Raw genomic sequence first — 22763 nt, 5'->3', positions numbered from 1 at the left:
GAGACAGGAAGCGGAAGGGCGGGGCTTAGAAAGGTAGCCAATCGACGCAGAGGGCCGAACCCTTCAAGCCCGTTGAACGGTGAGGGGGAGGTGGTGTCTTCCGGCGGGATCGAGGGGCGGCAGCGTACTGTGAAGGACACAGGCCGCGGAGTTTGAACCCCTTGAAAGGTGAGTGTGGAGGGGAACATGGATTTAGACCACGCGCCTCCGCTCTGTGGGGCCGGCATGGAATCAGACTGTCTCCTGGTCCAGGCACACTGCGAGGCCTTGTCTTTGGTGGGGGCTGGCGGAGAGTGGTGGTGATTAGAAAAGGAATTAGGGAAAATGAAGGCCGGGCGTGAGGGTTCGGACAGTGACTGGGAAGCCTGGGCGCGAGGCTCCTAAAGGCCCTTAGAATGTATTTTCCAGTGGAGAAAAGGAGGCCTGCAGGGAAGGGAGGCTCCCCCCCCCCCCAAGGTCACTCAGTGACGTAATATTGGATCAGAACTCGGACCTATGACCCCACCTCTCGTCATAGTAACCTCTCGTGCACTGTATGCCCAAAGCAGTTTGTTTCCACCGAGCTATGCCTAGGAAGCTGTCCAGCCAGATTCCTTTAGCTGCGCTGCAGCCTTCGTCTGGCGAGAGTGAGTGTGGCCTGGCCCCGGGTAAGCGGCTTAGATATATCTGTCTGTGTTCGGTCGGCGGGAAGCCCTTTCACTAATAGTAGCTAGAACAGAGAGCTATAAACTCCTTGTACCAGAGGCAGCTTCTGGTACCTGAGCGGCTGTCTCTTGTGTTTGCCTCTTTTTCCCGCGAGATCTCACATTTCAGGTAGGTGTCCGGCCAGGCAGACTAGTAGTACCGAAAAACAGAAAGTAGCGAGGCTAGTGGGTCACTTTGGGCCTTTTCTGAAGTGCTCATTTTACAGGTGAAGAGAAGCATGTAAAGATTAATTATATTTAAAAGTAGTTCGCCGCGCAGTTAGAAGCGAAGACCCCATGGCTTAGACTTTGCCATAGGCTACAGTTTAACAGTTAGTACGGTTTTGTTTAATCTTAGGTATTTTTCATTCATGTCTTTTTCAACTGATGTATAACTCGAAAGAAAAGCAAGTTTCGGTTTAATTATTCCACGAAGTACACTTAACACAAGGATTCCTGTTCTTTGCCCAAAAGTAACCAGGAGTTTGCTGAGGATACTAACCGCAGTGCTTACAGGCTTTGCTGCAGTTGTTTAGCGGCAATATCTCACTTACCCTTCCATCTCAGCGTTTTGTGATCTCGACTAAATTGCCGCTGGTAAACTGTGCCATCCCCTACAGTCAGAATTAGTCCTCTGTGGAATATTGCAGACATCAGCCTTCCTTCTGTATTGTATAGAAGGAGATTTAAGGCACCTTAAGATTGTTTCAGTTGGATACCACATTCTGAAAATGTTTGTTAGACACAAGTTAGTGGGAATTAAGCCCTTGTTTTCTGTAGGGTTTTTCCTAGAAACCTGCTTGACACTGTTAAGAATCCAGAAATCAATCCTGAAGATGAATGGGAAAGCATATCTTTAATAAGTTTACTAAAACCTTTAATATAAAAGCCATATCATAAAATTTTCTTTTAATGGAGATTTTCCTACTTGGACTGGACTGGACTTGCCAAGGCCTCTAAAGTGACCCAAGGAAGTTTGTAATCCTTCATTGCTACAAGAACCTTCTTGAAACAGTGTTCACAATTAAGGTCATTTGTCGAGATTTTCATCGCCAATTCTATGCTTGTGAATGCCCCTGAAGGCCTTTGAATGGCAAACTATAGAGTGCCGGTTTCCATAGCAGCAACTTCCTCACAGGTTTCCCCTGATTCTATTTCATCAAGAGTCGGCTGAGTCACTGCCACTGCCTACCAATCTCGACCGGACCTCGACCGGCTCGTCTATGTTGCCAATCGACTCGGCGTGGCGTCGGTCGTGGTAGATAGGTGGTCATACAGACGAGTTTTCGAGTGTTGCTCTGGTGACCTTTGATGTGCCTTTATAAAAGAAATACATGCCTTTGTGAAATACATAGGCTCTATAGATGTAATCCCTTTTTCAAGTCTCCTGTATATTTAAGGGTTGTTTTTTTTTTTTTTTCTCCTATATAATTACTAATCAGGGTTTGGTTTTCTGTTACTGCAGTGTTTTTCAAACTTTAACATACATTGGAATCACCTAGACAGCATATTAAAACAGATTGCTGGGCCCGAGTGTTTTATTCAAAAGGCCTGAGAATTTGCATTTCCAGTGAGTTTCCATGGATGATGACAGTGTAGGGACGAAACTTTGAGAACCTTTGATGTTCTCTATACTGCCCAGAAATAGGAACTTTTAATATTGCAAGGGGGCATCTTTTCATGTTTATATTTAAAGATCTCTGTGCATTGTGTTTCCTCCCATGGGAACCATCATATATCAGTTTCCTGTAAATGCACTTGTTATTTCCATAAACTGTATTTCAGTTGCCATCCTTGAACCATACTACATGTTTCTACTTTATAGTATTTCTATATAAGGATAAATTCCTGGTGAACAAATTGAACCAACTAGATAAAAGGGTAAACTATACTCTGTCATAATTCAGTAGATACTACAGAATTGCATTTTAGGGAGGTTGTACTCCCTCCAGTTTACACTCCCTCCAGGCAGCGGAGAGACTTGCTTATTTTCCCATATTCCCACCAACTGCTGCGTATGATAAATTTATCTTTGCAGTCTGATGGTTAAATATTTGTCTCATTTCATATTTCCTTCACTGATCATGAGGTTGATTATCTGTGTTTCTTTGGCCACCTTTGTATTTTCCCTTGCCTAGGATGATTAAAATGCTTGTCCATGTTTTCTTCAGGTATTTTGGTTTCACTTTTTACATTTACATGTTTTCATCTGTTTTTGGTATAAGGAGTAAGGATTTCAGCTTCCCCTCCACCACCAATAGTTAGTATGTATTAATTCCATTTAGTAATAAATAACCCCGCCTCCTCCTTCCCATGGAGGTCCTAAATTATTTATAGGAAAAACTGTAAAAAGTGGTGTTGCAGGGTGAGCTGTTCAGTTAGTTTTTTTGGTTGTTACCCCTCTGAGAGACTTTGAAAAGTATCACAAGCTCCAGCTTTCAACTAGTCTTAAAACTGATGGAATTCCATGTACAGTGTGCTATATAAGATAGAGCCAGGAATGAAAACATCAACCAATTTTGGGTCAGAAGATGGAGTTAGAGACTACTGTGTTCTATGTGTTATTTGATGTATATTCTGGAATGTTGTGTGATAGCAACCAAGACAAAAGTCCTCCTTCCAAATTCTTACCAATGTTTTTTCCATCATTTTGCTACTGCTTTCTTGGGTGAGGCATACATAAAATTTACAATAATTATATGCAATATATAATACTTATGACTTTAATTTAAAAAAAACTTTTTTCTTTTAAATAGCATCCAAACCAATTTGTTGCCTTCTTTCTTTTTTTAAAAGATTGAAATCATGGCAGGTCCAGAAGCTGATGCCCAGTTCCATTTCACTGGTATCAAAAAATATTTCAACTCTTACACTCTCACAGGGAGAATGAATGTAAGTATTAATGATACCTTTAAGTAGTTATGTTTTAGAATAATATAGATGTGACAACAACTCTTGTTTGCTTTTTCCTTTCTTTTTCAGTGTGTGCTGGCCACATATGGAAGTATTGCTTTGATAGTCTTATACTTCAAGTTAAGGTCTAAAAAAACTCCAGCTGTGAAAGCAACATAAACAGTAAGGAGATAATAACTTAATAACTTTGCCATTTTGATGTTAGGGTTCCCCTCCCCCACACTATAAAAGTAATGTCATTGTTCAAAATCTTATTACATTCAGGAAAAAGAAAAATATTGCCCATGTCTCCATCACCCTGACAGTTTTTGTTAATATCTGTTTAGCTCTTTTATATTGTATTTGTTTGGTTTCCAATGGCTGTGATCCATATCTGTAATTTTGCTTTATAACATATATGTTCTCTATAAATTTGAATGCATGGGTGCTCATGGATATATGATTTATTTTATACAGATGTTTCCTATTAAATAATGTCAGTTTCTGATTTTTGTTAGTTTGATGAGTAAAAACTTTTTTTTTTAATGAAGTTGTATATTTTTTCCATTTAAGTATCATTTGTATTTTTAACATTCTCTGTGTTTTAACATTTGGGACTTTCTTTTTGTAAAGATCTTTCTTTCTTGTATAAGCTCTTTTTGTAATTTTTTTTTTTTTTTTGGTAGTAATTATTAACCAGCCTTTTAAATCAGTTGCAAATGCCTCTTGCTTTTGAAATTTTATGTAAGCAATTCTGTCATTTCCTTAAATCCCACCTAGACTTCATTTTCTTTTTAGTGCAACCCAATGCCCATTTGCCCTTGCTTGTGTAAGTATTTTGTTGGCAGTAGACGATGTGTAAAAAACCCCAAACCTAGATTTTATCTAATGTATCTTTCCATGACAGAAAATTTCCTCTGCTCTTGAGACCTTTTCCAGTCCCAAAATTATTGACCGTAGTGGACTGACTGCATAGCCCAAATGCAGTGATCCATGGCTTTTTCCTGACAGGTAGTTTTTTTTTGCCCAATTTTTCATACTGTGTGTGCTTAGTCACCCAGTCGTGTCCGACTCTTTGTGACCCCATAGACTGTAGCCCACCAGGCTCCTCTGTTCCTGGGATTCTCCAGGCAAGGATACTAGAGTGGATTTTTTCCATCTGAGCCACAAGGGAAACCCAGTTTTTCATATTAGGAACCTCCTTACTCTGTTTTTATAATGGGGATACTACCATCCTTCCTCCTTTCTACTATTTAAACTATTACTTTAAGGCGGGGCGGGGTGGAGAATGTTACTGGGTTGGCAAAAAAGTCCATTATTTTCCTATAAGCCAGAAACCCCTGAACAAACTTTTTGGTCAATCCAGTATCTTATGTACTAGGCTTTTACAACAATGTATATTTTGGATCATACTGAATTATTGACAGCTCTTCTGTAAAAGGTGGGAGTTTTAGATTGTTGAAAGCTGAGAGACAACTAAATTTGGGGGAGTTTAATGACTCCTTTGAGACTCTAATGAATTTGCATTCAGTTTCAGGAGGTTCGTGGATAGCCTTTTACTAATAATTACTGAATGTTCTAAAAGCAGAGTTGAACACGTTTGTGTCTAAACTATTTTTGCTTTGTTTATAGGATTCTGAACTGTACATTATCTAAGTTTCCATGCCTGAAGAAGCTAATGTCAACTCATCATGTGATACTCAACTTGTACAATAAATTATGAACCTGGAAAAGCTGGTTGTCTTTATTTACAAGATATCAAAAATATAAAAACTGTACAAAATGCAACAAAGGCAAAAAACTGGCAGTAACTTGGTCTAAATCTTTTAGTTTTCCAAAGCAAGGCTCAGTACTGGAGGTAAGCAACTGAAATGTCTGACTTCAAGTGTACTAGGTTGTATGTAGCCATTTTAGCTGAAGTAGAACATGGAAGTTAATTTCACCTGGTTTATAGAGTGTTTGGGTGCACTCAATCCAACAGGTATAAATTCAGATGTCAGTGGATGGTTGTACTTCATCTATTTCTCAGAAAGGAATTGTAGTTCATCTTAGCCAGTTAACGTACATTCCACTAATCATGAGCCAAGCAAAAATGTTAGTGGATCATATAACATAGTACTTGAGTGCCATACAGTAACTACATTTTTACAGCAGAAACATACATGCTCATGGAATTCTTCAGCTAAAATTCAGTATGGTATTATATTACTCAATTTGAATCTTGAAGCAGGATGAATTATTGAAATCAATTGATTTTTTTAACATAATAAATTAAAATAGCATTTGAACAGAAAATGCATAGTTTCCACACAATCCAAAGCACCATGAATGTCCCCTCCACAAACATAATACCTCTTATTCAACTAACGGAAATTAGTTAAATGTGGTTGCTATAGAAACGTGGAACTGTCCTGTACAGATTTTCTAAGCAGCATACTTCCAGATCCATATAGACAAAACATTCTTTGTAGCTTAAATAGTAATGACTGAGGTATTTGCTTTTAGTCTCCCTTTTTCAAACAGTAGTTTCCAAAAGTCTTTTAATACCGACAGTTTATTGAGGACTGTAAGCTCCTGCAGCTAGAACCAAGTTTCTTCGAGTAAAATGGAGGTGTACAACTGGTGTTGATTTGGTCATATATGTTCCCAACAATAACTCCTGTGAATTCTCGGGTAAATTTATATGCCCCGTGGCTGTAGTAAAGTCATCAGTCTCTACATCTTCAAATGCTTTGACAGCATCCCATAACCGTACTGTATTATCCATTGAACCTAAGCGGAAATCAAAGGGAAACCATTTAGTAGAATCTGCCATATTTAAATTTCTGACATGTCAAGTATGCTTTATGTATTTACATTTCTGGTAAAAGAAATCTGAACAACTCTATTCCCTCTAAAGAATTTCAAGCAGTAGCTTAACCTGAGAAGTCAATATACATGTAGGTAACAATCCTGAATCATGCTAAGGAGGAGCAAAATCCAAAACAGGACTTAATTTTGCAATTTTCAACATTCAGAGCTTCCGTTAAATATACAAGGGACTCTTTACCACAAAGCCAGTTCTAGTCATTTACCTGATGCCAAAATTTCACCATCTCTACTAAATCTAAGTGAACAGACTGTATCAGTGTGTCCTTTTAATTCTCCAACCATCAAACCATGTCCAATATCCCAAAGGAGTACTCTGCCATCTGTTGCTCCTGTAGCCAGGAATCTCCCATTGGGAGAAAATGTCAAGGAATGAATTGGTCCCTAAAAAAAAGTACATGACAAGAATCAAAAGTAAGGTTAAAAATACCTAGGAAAATGAGACAAAAGAACTATAACATAAACTTGAGTGGTGTGGACAGTATCTTTGAAATGTATGTCACTAGTTAATTTTTAAACTATTTTTAATCTTAAAGAACCTTGTGTGCTGGAATAATGAAAGTTAAAATACCTTGTGTCCAGTGAATATCCTTACACAGTTCCCATTCAGGACATCCCAGAGCCGCACAGTTCTGTCTGCAGAGCCCGTAGCAACATAATTAGAATTTGGATGGAATCTGGTACAATTCACATCAGCAAGGTGGCCAGCAAATATCCGTAAAGGCTGATAGTGATCTGTAGCCCAGAGCCTTTTTAAAAAATTATTGAACACACAAGGTAATTACTAGTTAACTCTGAAATGCCAAGTTCTATCCAAAATACAGAAACAACCATGTGAAGTATTAGCTGTAAGTGGGTCCCCCTCACTAGTTTACCTGAGGGAAAGGAGGATGGAATGACTTAGAGACTAAGCTTTTGTCGTTTTTTAAAGCTATGCCATGCAGCTTGCAGGATCTTAGTTCCCCAACCAGGGGTTTAACTGGTGCCCTCGGCAGTGAAAGCACCAAGTCCTAACCACTGGACTACCAGGGAACTCCCTAAACATTCTTAAAACAGTTAACATGGTCCAAAAGTTTTTTAATTCTATAATCCTTTAGTTCTCTGAATGTATACTCTCTAACTCCTAGTCTAACTGCTAGAGTATTTTTCCCTAGTTTTGGCTACCACATGGTGGTTTACTCACCAAGTTGTGTCAGACTCTGCAGCCCCAAAGACTGAAGCCACCAGGCTATTCTGCATGGGATTTCCCAAGCAAGAATACTGGAGTGGGTTGCCACTTCCTTCTCCAAGGGATCTTCCCAACCCAGGGATCAAACCCGGATCTCTGGCATTGCAGGCAGATTCTTTACTGATTGAGCCACCAGGGAAGCCCCCCCCCCCCCCCGGGCAGGGCGGGGAACGCGACCACAAATAATTTCAAACCCAAGCTACCTCATCCTGAACTTTTAAAGATATGACAGGGAAATAAAAGGGCTCACAGTGGCCGCAAAAGACAAGGTTTAGCATCCACTTGGGGAAGGGGAGGGCATGGACTCTTGGTGTAGACATGATTGCAGACAGAAATATTTCTGTCCCAAATTAAGTTTTCAGATGACCTACAAATGCTGACATTCTCAAAAAGCTGATAATAACAGAAGTGAAAATAAGTTTGGCTGGGGTTTGTAATTCCCAACAAGAAACCATTCTGTTCGTTGAATAGGCCGAGTCCTAAGCTCATAATGTTCTTACCGAGCTACTCTGTCATGGCCCCCTGATACAAAATAATATCCATATGGAGAAAACTGTGTGTCCCACACTGGATAGTTGTGTCCTTTATATCCCACCAAGCAAGTAAATGTTTGAAGACTCCATAATCTAACAGTTCCATCCTCTGAAGAGGAGAGCAGGTAGTTCCTGAGAAAAGAGAAGGTAACGTATTTGATTCCTAGAATAACTTAGTTACCTGTCCAGTTTCTCTGTACGTTTGTATATGTTAAATATAGCTAACTGGCTACTACATCTCAGTTTTAATTTATGCCTGAAATTCACAGTAGATAACAAGAGTTGAAAGTACTAATGTTAGCCATGACACTACATCCACTGAGCATCTACTGAATAAGCTTAGGTTTTTTAAAAACAGTGTCTATTAAGAAAATCACAGTTCTTTGGGGAAAAAAACAAGAGATAATGACAAAAAGTATGGTCAAATCAGGTCACCTGAAAAAGGCTTCTAAGAAATATGTCACTTAAAATCAGTAATTTTTTACTTTAAAATGGATTTGCTATTTTCATACCCTATACAAAGCAGGGTAAAAAGCTTTCAAAAGTAAACTACTCAGAAAGTACTATGGTTTTCAGTGATATGAGAAGTTTCCCTCAAGTATAAATGTACCATTTGACTAAACTCTATAAAAAACAAAAATCTTCATTCTCAAAGTTTCGTAAAGATGAAAATCTTTATGAACGATTTTGGACTGAAAGCAATAAGATATAGATAGTATTACAAAAAACAAAAAAATACCCTACCCACATTGCTATAGAATATTAAGAGATCTGAAAAATAAGACACATTTTCATGGGTTTCTAATTCCCTTATCAGTATTAGTTCTTTTGATTATACAAAGATAAATCTTCAGTTGATAGGTAATATGCCTTTAATAGCAGGAATCTGTTGTGAATTTGGAGATGACAGAAGACAGCTGCTGCTGCTGCTGAATCGCTTCAGTCATGTCCTACTCTGTGCGACCCCATAGACGGCAGCCCACCAGGCTCCCCCATCCCTAGGATTCTCCAGGCAAGAACACGAGTGGGTTGCCATTTCCTTCTCCAATGCATGAAAGTGCAAAGTGAAAGTGTAGTCGCTCAGTCATGTCCGACTCTTAGCGACCCCATGGACTGCAGCCTACCAGGCTCCTGGGTCCATGGGATTTTCCAGGCAAGAGTACTGGAGTGGGGTGCCATCACCTTCTCTGCAGAAGACAGCAGTAGCCACCAAACACATAGCAGGAACCCAAAGAAGCAATCCTCAACCCCTACTGGAGTTACACAAAACTAAAGCTAATTTTCATAACCAGCAAACCCTGAAGTTATGCATCCTGATTTTGTAAATTTAGCTACTATACACCAGTACCCCAAGATGAATTAGCAGAGGGCAAGATTCTAAAAGATAATGAATGATAGGCTTCTAAAAGTATTTTCCCCAACATTTGCATAATGTTTCTAGTAGTTAACTTTCACATAACATATATATATTTCATATAACTTTCATTTAATCTCAATGTAATACAGCAATATTTAATTCTTATAGTTTGTATTTTACCTATCTGGACTGAAGCTGGCTCCATAGACAGGACCACTGTGACCGTACAAGATCTTCAACTCACTTGCCGTTTTCTCATCCATGATTCTTTCTAAGACATCATCAGATTCTTTATCTATCAGGCTAAGATCTAAAATGATCCAGAAATATTACTTTTAAAAAATACATTTATTAAAACAATTTAAGACAATTATTTAATATATCAGAGTTTAGGAGAAGAACTAACATTTGAACTGTTCCTCCTACTTACCAATCACTATGCTAATGCCTTTAAATTAGGTGCTATCATTTCAGGGTACAAGAGGAGAAAGTGAGGTTCAGAACAGTTAATAATATGCCAAAGTGCACACAGCTACTTAGTCTTGGAACTAGGGCTGAAACTCAATTTATCCATTAGATCACAATGTTTTACAAAACAGAACTACAGAAATATTAAAATAAATTGAGAATCTGTTATCTTGTTTAAACAATACAACTAGCAAGAAACTTTAAAATGTAACCCTGATCTTAGTTCATTTTAGCCATTTTTATGGCTAAAACAGAAAAGTACTCTCCCAGTATTTGAAGACTTTTTTTTTTAATTTACAAACAATCATAAAATGTTAGATTTTTAACTTCAGGGAGTTTTCTAGCCTAATGCCCTCATTCTACAGATGAGAAAACTGAGGACCAGAAAAATTAAATCAGTCTAGCACCCCAGTCTCCTGACTGCTACTCCAATACACTTTTCACTGTTGGGAATGTTGTTAACAATTTGACTTAAAGTAAAATCAAGTGAAATTCTGCTAAGATCACAATGTCCTGGTATATTCCATAGAATAAAGATTGGTGTAAACTAATGATGAGTTTGTATCCTGACAGGTCATCTCAGTTACCTGCTGCTTGTTTGACACTACGAAGCTTTTTGGGTGTCACAGACCACACTCTGACAGTTGAATCTGCAAAACCTCCAGCGATCAAACTAGAATCATCAGTGACATCCACTGCAGTGAGGCCCTGCCAATTAAAAAATACATACTAAACAATACTGTTTTAGGGGAAAAAAATTATCATCACATCTGAGAGAACACATAATGACAGCTCTTTTTCTTCACATAAAAGATAATTTGAGATTTCACTCTCTTCTGAAATTCACTGTTCAAATACACTTATATTGAGAACATGTCATAAGTTACTTTTTGCCCTCCAAATTTGGAATGCATATATAAACCAAGTTTTTTTTTTAATTTTATTTTTTAATTGGAAGAAAATTACAATGTTGTGTTGGTTTCTGCCGTACAATGCAAATCAGCCATAATTACAGTACAAAGTATATGTAATTATTTTTGTACTTTACCAAATATATCCTTAGCAGTCTATTATAAAAAGTCTATAAGGATATAAAGAATTCTTAGTAAAAAATTTAAATAAGTACTTAAGTTCAGAGAGCTGAACCACATAGCTTCCTCCTTTTTCAAAGGTTAGCAGAATTCTGATCAGTGAAACAAAGGACACATACAAACAAGATTCTGATACCAACAAGTTGCTAAAGGTCTTTTAAACACTGTCTTCTGTCTATTCTGAGCAATGTCCAATTCTCCTTTTCTAACTGCTATCTTGAAGCCATATTTATATCAAGACTTTAAATAAGAAATCTCCATTTTAGTTAAGACATCTAAGCTACTTTTAATGGTTAATCACCATTTTCCATGACTCTCCCAATTTTCTCCCAGAAACTACCCAATTATTTTACCAACCTGGTAAGCATTGAGGAATGTATAGAAACAAATGGAAGGTAAACAATCTGGCCCCAGGCGTACTCGTTTTGTGGTTTCTTTCATATTCATTATCTTATCCAATTTATCTGAATCTTTCAACTCAGGAAGAGGGATTCTGTGAAAGAAAAACAAACTGGAAATTACTCTGAATATTAAAAAACTGGAACCATCTATAACATCGTCTTACACTTACACACATGTTCCTGAGGTTTTTTCCCTCACCTGTTTTGAGGTGGAGCATTGGGATCTTGTTTTTTACTTTTGGATCCAATACTATCTTTTTTAGGCTTCTTTTTTTTAGGTTTTCCTTCTTCATTTTCTCCTTCTTCATCCTCATCGTCCAAAGGCACCTCAATTTCTGGCTCTTTTAATAAGCCAAAAAATACCTACAAGTCAAGAGAGTCATTTTTTTTAAATTACTTTTTTGTTTATTGATACATCTTTTTAGTATCTTGATAGGAATCACAATTATAATAGGGTCATTTATATCCTGAAACCGATTCTGTACTTGTCTACCCAATAGACAGTCTCTCCTTCTCCCTTACTGACAGAACCCTGATTTCGCTGGAGCAGCAGCATGCTCAGTTAAAAGGCTCCCCTGCAGCTGAGAATGGCCATATCATATCATTCTTGCCAATAAACGCATACACAAACATACTGGGTGGTGTTTTAGAAATACTGTTTTCCTCATAAGAGGGGAGATTCAGCAGGTATATCCTCCCCTCCTGCCTTCCCGGAACACAGCTGCAAAGGTGGAGCTGCGACAGCCACCGATGAACGCAGTGAAGAAAGCCACATTCTGCAGGCGGCTCAGCAGAAAGTAAGAGGAGCCAGGGCCCTTGAAGGCACTGTGGAGTTCTCACACCAGCTCGGAGGGCCTTCCTCTTTAATTCATTTTATGTGAAGAAAAAAACCTTACGTGTTTCATCCAGTGTAATCAGGGTTCTGTTAAATGCAACCATTCTCAAATCCTCACTAATATACACATCATCCTTAGAACATGAAACTTAAGTATACAGTGTAAAATTATCCCCAAACTAGCTGTAAGAAAAACGTGTAAATTATGTAGATGGAAATGCAACAAGTTTTCATAATCTGCATTACATAGTTCTTGTTCCCATACCTTTGATTTGTTTGCCTCTCGTTTAGCCTCTCCTGCCAAACTTCCCACCATCGCATCTATCTGTTGCTTACTACGCGGCATCCCATCAAAGATGTCAATGTAGAGGTGCTCCTGAACTATGTTCCATATCTGATTGTTCTGTTTCTCCTGAAGATGCCTCTTCAAGAGTTGGTACGAGTCTCGGGAAATACGCAGAACAAATTTACTTGTTCGAAAATCCAACATGGTCTCATTCCCTTTCATGTGTTCCTTTTTGGTAAGACTAGATAATACTCGTAGGTCATCCTGGTAATAACATTCCTGATCTCCATGGAACCTGTTTCAGTGATTTTAAAAAGGCATTTTTCAATGTAATCATTAAGGGATCTGCCTCTCCCCCATATATTTATAAACATCCCAGAATACTTTCAACGTAGTAATTTGAATAATCCTGGACTAAGTTGTAGAATCAGAAGTAACACAATTCAAAATGATTACAATTCAGTTCTGAATTCATTCTAAAAATGACCAAGTTAATTCTCTAGTGAAATGCATCATAAACATTTTGAGGGAATTTGAAATAAATACCATAGATAAATGAAAGATAAGATATCCACCACTGGTGGACAGTCACATTTGAATGCCACCATTGGCAGAGATTTGAAAATGTTAGAATCTTATGTTCTCTCAAAACCCACTTTTTAAAACTTTTTATTATGGGAAATTTCAAACACATACTAAATTAGAAACTAATATAATAAACTCAACATACCTATCACTCAGCCTCTCAACAATAATCAATGCATGACATTCTCACAAAACTCATTTTAGTGATTTCTTATATGCTTAATATCAGATATAAATATTAAACATCAGTACTTTAATAACATGACTGAAGAACAAGAATATGTTGATATGAAAGAGTAAGCACTCCCATTTACTCACCATTACCAAAGGCAATTATAGAAAGCTTTCAGTTTTGGTGCCAATTGCTAAATTTAAATGTACTTTTGTTTCTACAAATCTTAATTATTCTAATAATACAAAATATAAAAATCATACAGTAACATTCACAAAGAGCAGCAAACAATGCAAAACATTTAGAAAACAAATGAGTAAAGATATTATGACTTTAGCTCTGACACACAGCCAATAGATTCCTAATCTGTTACCTGTGTTAGCCTAGCATGACTCATCAAGATATGATTCAAGAGTTTCTAAGATGTGAATGAAATTAGAAATCTCAGCCTCTTCATTTTTGTATTAGTCTCTGCCAATAACCTCATCTGAGCATGGGGTCTGGGCACGGGCTGAGATTGTTCATGACAAGGACACACAGAGTCAGTCCCTATGATATCCCAGCTTGCTAGGTGAGGAGATGGCTACACCATGAGACTGGAAGAGGAAGAGGCCTTTTGAGGACAGTTCATGCATGCCTGCCAAGTCGCTTCAGGCAGGTTCAACTCTCTGCATGCTATGGACCGCCACCCGCCAGGCTCCTCTGTTCATGGGACTCTCCAGGGAAGAATAGTGGAATGGGTTGCCATGGCTTCCTCCAGGGTATCTTCCCTACCCAGGGATCAAACGAGCATCTCATATCTCCTGCACTTGCAAGATGGGTTCTTTACCACTAGCACCACCTGGGAAGCCTTTCTGATGACAGGACTGTAAGAAAAATTAGCTTAGAAATTCTGTCACCATCAGCCTTAATATTTTCTTTCAAAAACACGGAGCTACACAATGTCATATGACAGCCTGGATGGGAGGGGAGTTTGGATACATGTATACAGATGACTGAGTCCCTTCACTGTTCACCTGAAATTATCACAACTTTGTTTGCTAATCAACTATACCCCAAAACAAAGTTTAAAAAAAAAATACTTGAGCTATCAAACATTTGCTTTATATACCTTCTATTAGGCATTGTAGAATAATGAATGAACATAATGGCACAGAAGCCAGGCATCTTGGGTGCTATCATTCCTCTATCACCACTACCTGTGTTACCTGACACGCCCTAGCTTCTGGGTCTACTGCTTGAAATAAAGAGCTCTCATTCAAACTGTTACACACACCTCCATCTTAAACACTCCTTTTCTCTGGCTTCCACAACTCAGCACTCTCCTGGTTTTCTTTCTGCTTCTCTGGCCTCTCCTTTCATCTCTCTTCTACATGGTAGTCTCTTCTACTCTTTTTATTAATCTTCTCCTCCAAATGTTAGAGTTCCCTGAGGTGCAGGTCTAGCCCTCCCATTGATTTATTTCTATTTCATACTCCTTCCTAGACAATCTTGGATTCCGTGGTGGCGTAGACAGTAAAGAATCTGCAATGTGGGAGACCCAGGTTCGATCCCTGGGTCAGAAAGATCCCCTGGAAAAGGAAATGGCAACCTACTCCAGTACTCTTGCCTGGCAAATCCCATAGACAGAGGAGCCTGGCAGGCTACAGTCCATGAGGTTGCAAAGAGTTGGACATGACTGAGTGATTAACACTTTCAAATAACCTCATCCCTATCCATCAATATTGCATACGACTCCAATTTATGGCTCTAGCCCCTACCTCTCCTCTAAGCCCAGACACTTACATATCCTCCATCTACCAACCTGACATCCCTTAAATGAGTCAAAGGCATAAACAAATCTGAACTCAAGATTATTCTACAATCTGACAAACCCTGCCCTCTTCCAGGGTTTTCTGTCTAAGTGAAGAGCACCCCTTATCCAGCTAAGGGAGCCAGATACCCAGGGATTATCAATTATACTTTTATCTCCCTTACACCTGTATCTAATCCTTCACCAAGTGTTTCACAAATATGTCTACTGCCCTTCACCAACACTATCACCCCCAGTCCAGTGTTTCTCAGCATGGGTGCTACTAGTATTGGGGGCAGAACAATTGCTAAGTGTGACTACCTGCACATATTGGAACTTTTGGTTTCCCTAAGACAGCTGATCCTCCAGTCAAGTTGATACAACAACCAAAAATACCTCCAGTTTCAAATAGCCAGGAAGGAGGAATAGTATTACACTCAGTTGAGAATCACTACAATAACTTCCAAAATGATCAGTCTATGATCACTTCATCCCCCCAATCAGTTTCCCCCCACATAAAGGTCCTTTCAAAACATAAAATCTAATAAAGCACGGTTCTTCAACAACTTCTGTAGCAAAGATGTCTGTCCCCAGATATTCATTTTTTTCTTTCTTCCTCCACAATGAAACACTGAAATACTAGCTGAGCACACAGACATCTAGGTGAAGACCATATTTTCTACCTTCCTTGGCCAATGACTAATGACATAAAAAAGGGAGAAATACTTGTAACTTCCAGGAAGGATGTGTGCCCTCCCTGCTCACTCAAACACTGATCTGATTTCTTAGAGCTGGAGAGTCACCTTGTACCACAGTGGAAACTGCATGACAAGGATGTTAGCGCTACATGATCAAGAGATACAAAGGATTCCATACCAGTCCTAGAATGCCTTCCATCATGGGAGAGAGAAATAGACTTTTATTATACTCAAGCCTCTACTGTTTGGGGTTCTAGTCACTCCCATGCAATCTAATCCTAACACAGCTTCATACTGCTCTTAGTAGCAGCAGCAGTGCATGCATGCTCAGTCATGTCCAACTCTTTGCACCCCTATGGACTGTAGCACACCAGGACCTCTGTCCATATGATTTTCCAGGCAAGAATACTGGAGTGGGTTGCCATTTCCTCCTCCAGGAGATCCTCCCAACCCAGGGATTAAACCTGTGTCTCCTGCATTGCAGGTGAATTCTCTACTGCTCTTAAAAGCAAAAATAAAATTTTTATTTAGGCAGCTATTGTTTTTCAGTGAATCTCAGCCAAATCTAATCCTACCCAATATGACTAACTACTGATCTTAGGGTAAACAAAGACCCTCAACATGGCCTAAGAACCTGCCTGTTCCAGCCACTAACTAACCATCAAGCTTCATGTAGTACCAAACCCCACTCCCCATACTCTGCTCCAGCCACACTAGCCTTCCTCATCTCGGGGCCTACCATGATCCTTCCTGCCACAGGGCTGTCACACAAGTTTTTACCTTTTCTCTTCCTCTGGTTAACTCCTCTCCAGTCTTCAGATCCTATCTCAAACATCACCTCTAGGAGCCTTTCCTGACTTCAACAAGATCAAACCCTTCATTTTAAGTTTAGGAGAGGCACCAGGTACCTCTCCTTCATAAAGTATTTTTTGGGTTGCAATCTGACATTTGTGTAATTACAGATGTATATATACATTTTGTGTGTGCATGTATATATATATAGCTATATATACATATTTTTTATAAATTCACATACTTCTCAAAGAATGATTTTGCTTCATTCTCATGTTGATTGTAGACTAGTTCCAAATACATGTGTACAAATAGGGGATAAAAGAGTTGGGATAGTTCTGCCCGATGGCAGTCCAAGGAACATTCAATGAAGTGTTTCAGTCCGCTATAGTATTCTTCATACATCGTGGGGTCTCCCTGTTGGCTGTAGGCTGAGAGCACGGCACTGACATCTGGCTGGTCTTCCACAGCTACACTTCCAACTGTTTAAAAAATGAAAAATAACTTCAAGAAAATGACCTAACAAGCACCAAGAGACTAAGGCTGTTTTGTTAAGGTCCAGAGGTGAACTGTTTCACAGATGTTTGTCCCTCTCCTCTCAAACACTCTTCCCTGACACAATCACAGAATCTTTTAATGGAATTCAGTTTGGTTCAGTTACCCATCCAACACTCCTTCGGTTTGTCCACATCTTAAAATAAAAATTTTCAGATCAACAGCAAAAAGATTCAGCATTTTTCCTAGAGCTATCCTATTTTAAAAACAAATTTTATAAAACATGGTATGTGCAAATCAAACAACGGTATTACTCTTCTCTCAAGGCTCAGTGCAAATGGCACTCACCACCACCAAGCCATGCCCTGGAGTAATATTCCCAGCCCTCTGAGCTACCTGAGTATTTTATAACTTTTCAGCAACACATCCTATCCTGTGTTACCTTCACGTATGTACATCTATCACTCCCTATAAAATACAACCATGTTAATGGTGGGAAGAACTTGCCTTTTATATTTCTAAAAGATAAATCTATTTTATATGCTTAAAACAATTTCCATAACCGCCATTTCAAGGCAAAAAGCATGAGTATTTATTTGTAATATTTCAATACCAAACAATGATACATCTGTCAATCAAATGAGGTTTGTGGGAAATTTTTTAAAGTTATGATTACAGTACTGTTATGCTCTTTACTGCACAAATTTTCAGCTTTTTTGGTTACTATGATGGCCTCTTATCCTTTCTACCGGTTTCTCAGTTACAATCTGAAGGTCAAGTTTCTAAAGAGATGAGAGATTATAGCAAAATAATCAACAACATAATTCATCCATCTTATAGCTCATTCCCAAATTCAGATTCAAAAAAGATTCCTCTCAATCACATCTGCACACATTTCTACTTATGGGTTACAGTGCTTCCTATTCATACTTCACTCCTGGAAATGCTGCCAAGATTAGGTCTCATAAACACAGGTTAATTTGGCAAGAGGCTCTACAATGGGTAATTTAATTCAATAAACATTTTTTACTGGCTCAGGATCACCTTTGAAACTTTATGTTGTGTATGACTTTTACTGCATGGACTTTGTGACAACAGTTGCTGAAGAAAAAGGGGTGCGGGAGCCTCAGGTGTCAGGGATAGGTACTTGGCATAAACTTGTCAGTGCCAGACATTTTACATATATATGAATCTCACAATAACCCATTTAATAGGAGGGAAAAAACTCTCAAGCTTAGGAAGAGTAACAATCAGCATCACACAAGGAAAAGCGTTCAACAGAGAAACTGAAGTCCAAAACCTGTTCCTAAATGAATGGTTCTCAAACCTTGCCATAGATCAGCATCTCTTGGAAGCATTTTTTTTTTAATCCTTAGAATATTTATTTATTTTTGGCTGCGTTGGATCTTATCAGCGGCTCTGAGGATTTTTCCTTGCCGCATGCGGGCTCAGTAGTTGCAGAGCACGGGCCTAGTTGCCCCACGCTTGAGGGATTTTCGTTCCCTAACACGTTCCCACGTCCCCACGTCCCCTGCGTTGGAAGGCAGATTCTTAACCACTGGACCACCAGGGAAGTCCCTGAAGCATTTATTTGAAAATGCAGATTCCCAGACTCCACCTGCACAGGATCCGATTCACCAAGTCTGAAGTGATGTCCAGAAATCTGCATTTCTCTAAAAGATTTAGCCTATATTTTGAGAAAGACTGGCTTCACTATGTACCACCACTCTCTGGCTGTGTGGTCCAAAGCAAATACCTTGGCCTTTCCCGGTCTGGTTTCTCATCTCTAAAATAGAAGTACTGTCTACCTCACAGTGGAACTGTGAAAATTAAGATAAACAACATAAAATATTTATAGCAAAAGTACGCTAGTACAAATAATGTTGCTGCATCCCTGCCCAAAGCTCAAGAGCCCAAAGAAGAAGCAAAAGCCTGAAAGTTCCCGCCTCTCCGCGCCCACCGTCCCCATACATCCTTCGGCTCAATAGCTCTTCACAGCCTCTCGCTGGAACTGACAGCTCGGAAGAGGGTTTGACTGCGCAGCCGGCGCACTAGGGAAAGGGGCGGGCATGTGGCCCTAGAGGCGGGCCCAGGAAATTCAAAACAAGCCCGCAGAGGTGCAGGCCTGCCAGCCTCTGCCTTCCCGGCTCACTCCCCGCCGTGCCGGTCCTGCCTACCCCGGACCCAGCGGCTCACCTTTACCCGGAGCCACAGAACCTGTCGCTAAGCCCGAGACGGCGGCGGACCCCGAAGCGCCGCTGACCGGAGGATCCGGGGCCGAAGGGCCGGGCGCCGAGGCGGTGACCCGGCTAAGAAGCGCGCTGGCCGTCTCAGCGCCGGCGCTGTCTGCCTCTCCCGGGGCTCCGGAGCCCGCCACTGCCTCCTCCAGCAGCCGGGCCTCACGGCGCAGCGCTTCTTCGGCCTCGCGGAGGTTGCTCTGCCGTAGAAACTGCAGCACGGCGAGCAGAGTCTGTCGGTCGTGGGGAGCGCTGGCCTCCGGAGCAGCGGCGGGCACCGGGGCCGCCCCCGCCGGTGCAACGGCGGAGACAGCCACCGAGGGTTTGGGGGTCCCACCATCCCCGCCGGCCGACGACGCCGCCGCAACGTTCCCGCCGCCGCCGTTGGGGCCGCTGTTGGTTGTGCCGCCGCCACCCTCGCCAGCGCCGTCCCCCGCCTGCGGAGGTAGCAGCGTCGGCGGTCCCTCAGGCTCTAACTTCACCGCCACCTCCGTCTGCTCCTCTGCCAGCGCCGCCATCTTGCGGCTGAGCCACCTCGCGCCGTCAAGCGTGATTGCGTTTTCGCCACATGGAGGGCGGGGAGGAGCGTTTTACGACATCTCTGGAGGGCAATTTACGGCAGTAGGAGGGGCGATAAAGAAGGGGAAAAAGGAATCGCAGCAAGAGCGACTTTCAAAAGTGAGTGGCAAAAAGGCAGGAAGTGGGACGTGGGGACAGCCTCTTGCATTTGCCGGATAATAGTTACATTTATTGCAGACCAGCTATTTTTCAGGCACTGCGATGGACGTTTTACATTATGTGACCTTTAATTCAGCAGTCATATAAGGTATCATTATTCTTACGATACAGATGACTCAATCAAGACCTAAAGACATTTTTAAAATGCCAAAGTCACACAGAAGGAAAGCGTCAAGATTCAAATCCAGGTCTTTATCTTGAAAGCATATATCATTTACCAGACGGAGGCTTCTGAATTACTGGTAATGTTTATATTTTTTTCTGGATGGCGGTTACTTTTCTTTTTCCCATTTATGCCTTATAAAAATTAATTGGGCTGCAAGCTCACGTTTTGTGAACTTTACGCATATATGTTATATTTCAATAAAAAGTTTTTAAGAACCTTAATTTTGTGACTGAAATGTGTATATGCTGTATTCGTGCTATGTTAACCATTATTACAAGTAGGCCGCATTTTAGTTGTATATTTTAAAACAGTATGTGCCATTTTGCAACATGCTTCATAGGTTTAAAAGCACTGCTGCATGTTTGAGGACTTACGTTGTGGCTCAGACGGTAAAGAATCTGCGCTGCATATTTGGTCTCCTTTGACTCTCACAACGGTATGAGATAGGTGCAGACAAGAAAAGTGAACCTGGGACGTGGGGACGATCGAGTTATGTGAGGATTAAATAAGATCATTTATATATGATAACTAATACATAATAGAGTCCATGTGGTCGCAAAGAGTCAGACACCACTGGGCGACTGAACTGAACTAAACACATAATAAATAACTGTTGGTTATTTTTACTGAACCTTAAGCGGTGTTCTGCAAATGTTTCCTAAGAAAGTCTAATCATGACGTTCATGGTGATCTCAAGACTGAAATATAAAACTAGTGGAATTTGACATAATGTAAGATTATGAAACATGGGTAGGGGCAAGGGCAGAGTCGGGAGGAGATGAGCGTTTAAGTTGTTCAGTTTTTTGCTTTACTAGCAGTTGCACCTTCCTCTGCATCTCATTACTTTTCTCTATGAATTTATATTTCCTGGAAGGTATCCGCTACCTTGTATACCCAGAGGGAGAGGCTAAAGCCTAGCATTGGTAAAAGGTGAAGGATGCACCCAAAACAAGAAACCCTGTGATGTGTTGGCCCCATCACTCGTTATTTATCAACATACATGCACACGTGCACACACACATATCCTCAGAGTTTTCACAGTTTTTACTGATCTATCAATTTCAGTGCCATCTCTAGGGTTGAGCGTGATGGGAGAGGTAGCCACTGGTGTGAGTTTACAATCTTGTTCAGTTCCTAAATTTAAATTCACAAAGCTAAGAGTGAATTTAGAGTTTGCCTCCTAAGGTAGGTAATTGCAAAACTGACCTGCACTACTCCAGGAGCAACTTGTAGTGTGGTTATTGACTACTGCCACTGAATGTACCTAGTCTGAGCTAAGGTGTTCTCTAAGTGTGAGATATGCGCTGGATTTTAAAGACAAAAAGAATAAAATGGCTCAATAATATTTTTATTGGTAACGTTGAAAGGTATTTTTATATGAGTTAAATATTCAAATTAATTTCCTATTTTTTACTTTTTTGTGGCTTCTGGAAATTTTTATTTACATATGTGGCTCACCTTATATTTCTGTTGGACAAACTGATCTAGACCAGGAGCTTTCAATTTTTTGGCCATGATTCACAATAAAATATGTTTAACACCAGAACCCATAACCCACATAGGTATGTGGATATTTATAAGTGAGACAAGTTTTAACAATAATATGTATAATTATCACATGAAATATATACTCTAATATTTGATAGTCTTTCTTTAAATAAAATGCTCAGTATGACTGATTAAATTTATTTTGATTTAATTTTTAAATGATCTGCAGTTTGAAAACACCAGATAGTTCAGTTCAGTTCATTCACTCAGTTGTATGCGACTCTGCGGCCCCATGGACTGCAGCACTCCAGGCTTCCCTGTCCATCAGCAACTCCCGGAGCTTACTCAAACTCATGTCCACAGAGTCAATGATGGCATCCAATGATGCCACCCAGAGGATACCATCTCATCCTCTGTCATCCCCTTCTCCTTCTGCCTTCAATCTTTCCCAGCATCAGGATCTTTTCCAGTGAGTCAGTTCTCATCAGATGGCCAAAGTATTGGAGTTTCAGCTTCAGCATCAGTCCTTCCAATGACTATTTAGCATTGATTTCCTTTAGGATGGACTGGTTTGATCTCCTTGCAGTCCAAGGGACTCTCAAGAATCTTCTCCAACATCAGAGTTCAAAGGCATCAATTCTTCAGTGCTCAGCTTTCTTTATAGTCCAACTCTCACATCCATACATGACTATTGGAGAAACCATAGTTTTGACGAGACGGACCTTTGTTGGCAAAGTAATGTCTCTCCTTTTTAATATGCTTTCCAGGTTGGTCATAGCTTTTCTTCCAAGGAGCAAGTGTCTTTTAATTTCATGGTTGCAGTCACCATCTGCAGTGATTTGGGAGCCCAAGAAAATTAAGTCTATCACTGTTTCCATTGTTTTTCCATCTATTTTCTATGGAGTGATGGGACTGGATGCCATGATCTTAGTTTTTTGAATGTGAGTATGAAGCCAGC

General features: G+C 40.0%; 2 protein-coding genes across 2 annotated transcripts; one reads left to right on the top strand and one right to left on the bottom strand.

Moving 5' to 3' along the window:
- The first annotated feature begins 49 nt into the window (after positions 1 to 49).
- ATP5MK (ATP synthase membrane subunit k) lies at positions 50 to 5308 on the top strand. The gene is made up of 4 exons (XM_040254371.1): positions 50 to 168; positions 3480 to 3575; positions 3666 to 3758; positions 5208 to 5308. Exons 2-3 carry the CDS (start codon positions 3489 to 3491, stop codon positions 3753 to 3755), a joined length of 177 nt encoding a protein of 58 aa, XP_040110305.1. The 5' UTR covers positions 50 to 168; positions 3480 to 3488; the 3' UTR covers positions 3756 to 3758; positions 5208 to 5308.
- On the bottom strand, positions 5298 to 19949 carry TAF5 (TATA-box binding protein associated factor 5). Its single transcript, XM_040254326.1, has 11 exons — positions 19373 to 19949; positions 16926 to 17163; positions 12622 to 12937; positions 11721 to 11884; positions 11478 to 11613; positions 10617 to 10737; positions 9742 to 9871; positions 8172 to 8336; positions 7015 to 7192; positions 6650 to 6827; positions 5298 to 6347 (listed from the first exon to the last, which is right to left on the bottom strand). The coding sequence occupies exons 1-11, from the start codon at positions 19929 to 19931 to the stop codon at positions 6130 to 6132; spliced, it is 2403 nt and encodes an 800-aa protein (XP_040110260.1). The 5' UTR covers positions 19932 to 19949; the 3' UTR covers positions 5298 to 6129.
- Between the last annotated feature and the right edge of the window lie 2814 nt (positions 19950 to 22763).

The sequence above is a fragment of the Oryx dammah genome, unplaced genomic scaffold, assembly GCF_014754425.2.
Source record: "Oryx dammah isolate SB20612 unplaced genomic scaffold, SCBI_Odam_1.1 HiC_scaffold_14, whole genome shotgun sequence".
Lineage (NCBI taxonomy): Eukaryota > Metazoa > Chordata > Mammalia > Artiodactyla > Bovidae > Oryx > Oryx dammah.
Note: the sequence above shows the minus strand (reverse complement) of the source record. Positions and strands in the feature narration are given on the sequence as shown.

Coding starts and splice junctions, on each gene's coding strand:
- ATP5MK (XM_040254371.1), top strand. CDS start 3,489: ATGGCAGGTCCAGAAGCTGATGCCCAGTTCCATTTCACTGGTATCAAA. Junction 3,576..3,665: donor CTCTCACAGGGAGAATGAAT/GTAAGTATTAAT, acceptor TTTCTTTTTCAG/TGTGTGCTGGCCACATATGG.
- TAF5 (XM_040254326.1), bottom strand. CDS start 19,931: ATGGCGGCGCTGGCAGAGGAGCAGACGGAGGTGGCGGTGAAGTTAGAG. Junction 7,193..8,171: donor GGCCATGACAGAGTAGCTCG/GTAAGAACATTA, acceptor TTTTTTAAAAAG/GCTCTGGGCTACAGATCACT. Junction 6,828..7,014: donor GGATATTCACTGGACACAAG/GTATTTTAACTT, acceptor ACTTTTTTTTAG/GGACCAATTCATTCCTTGAC.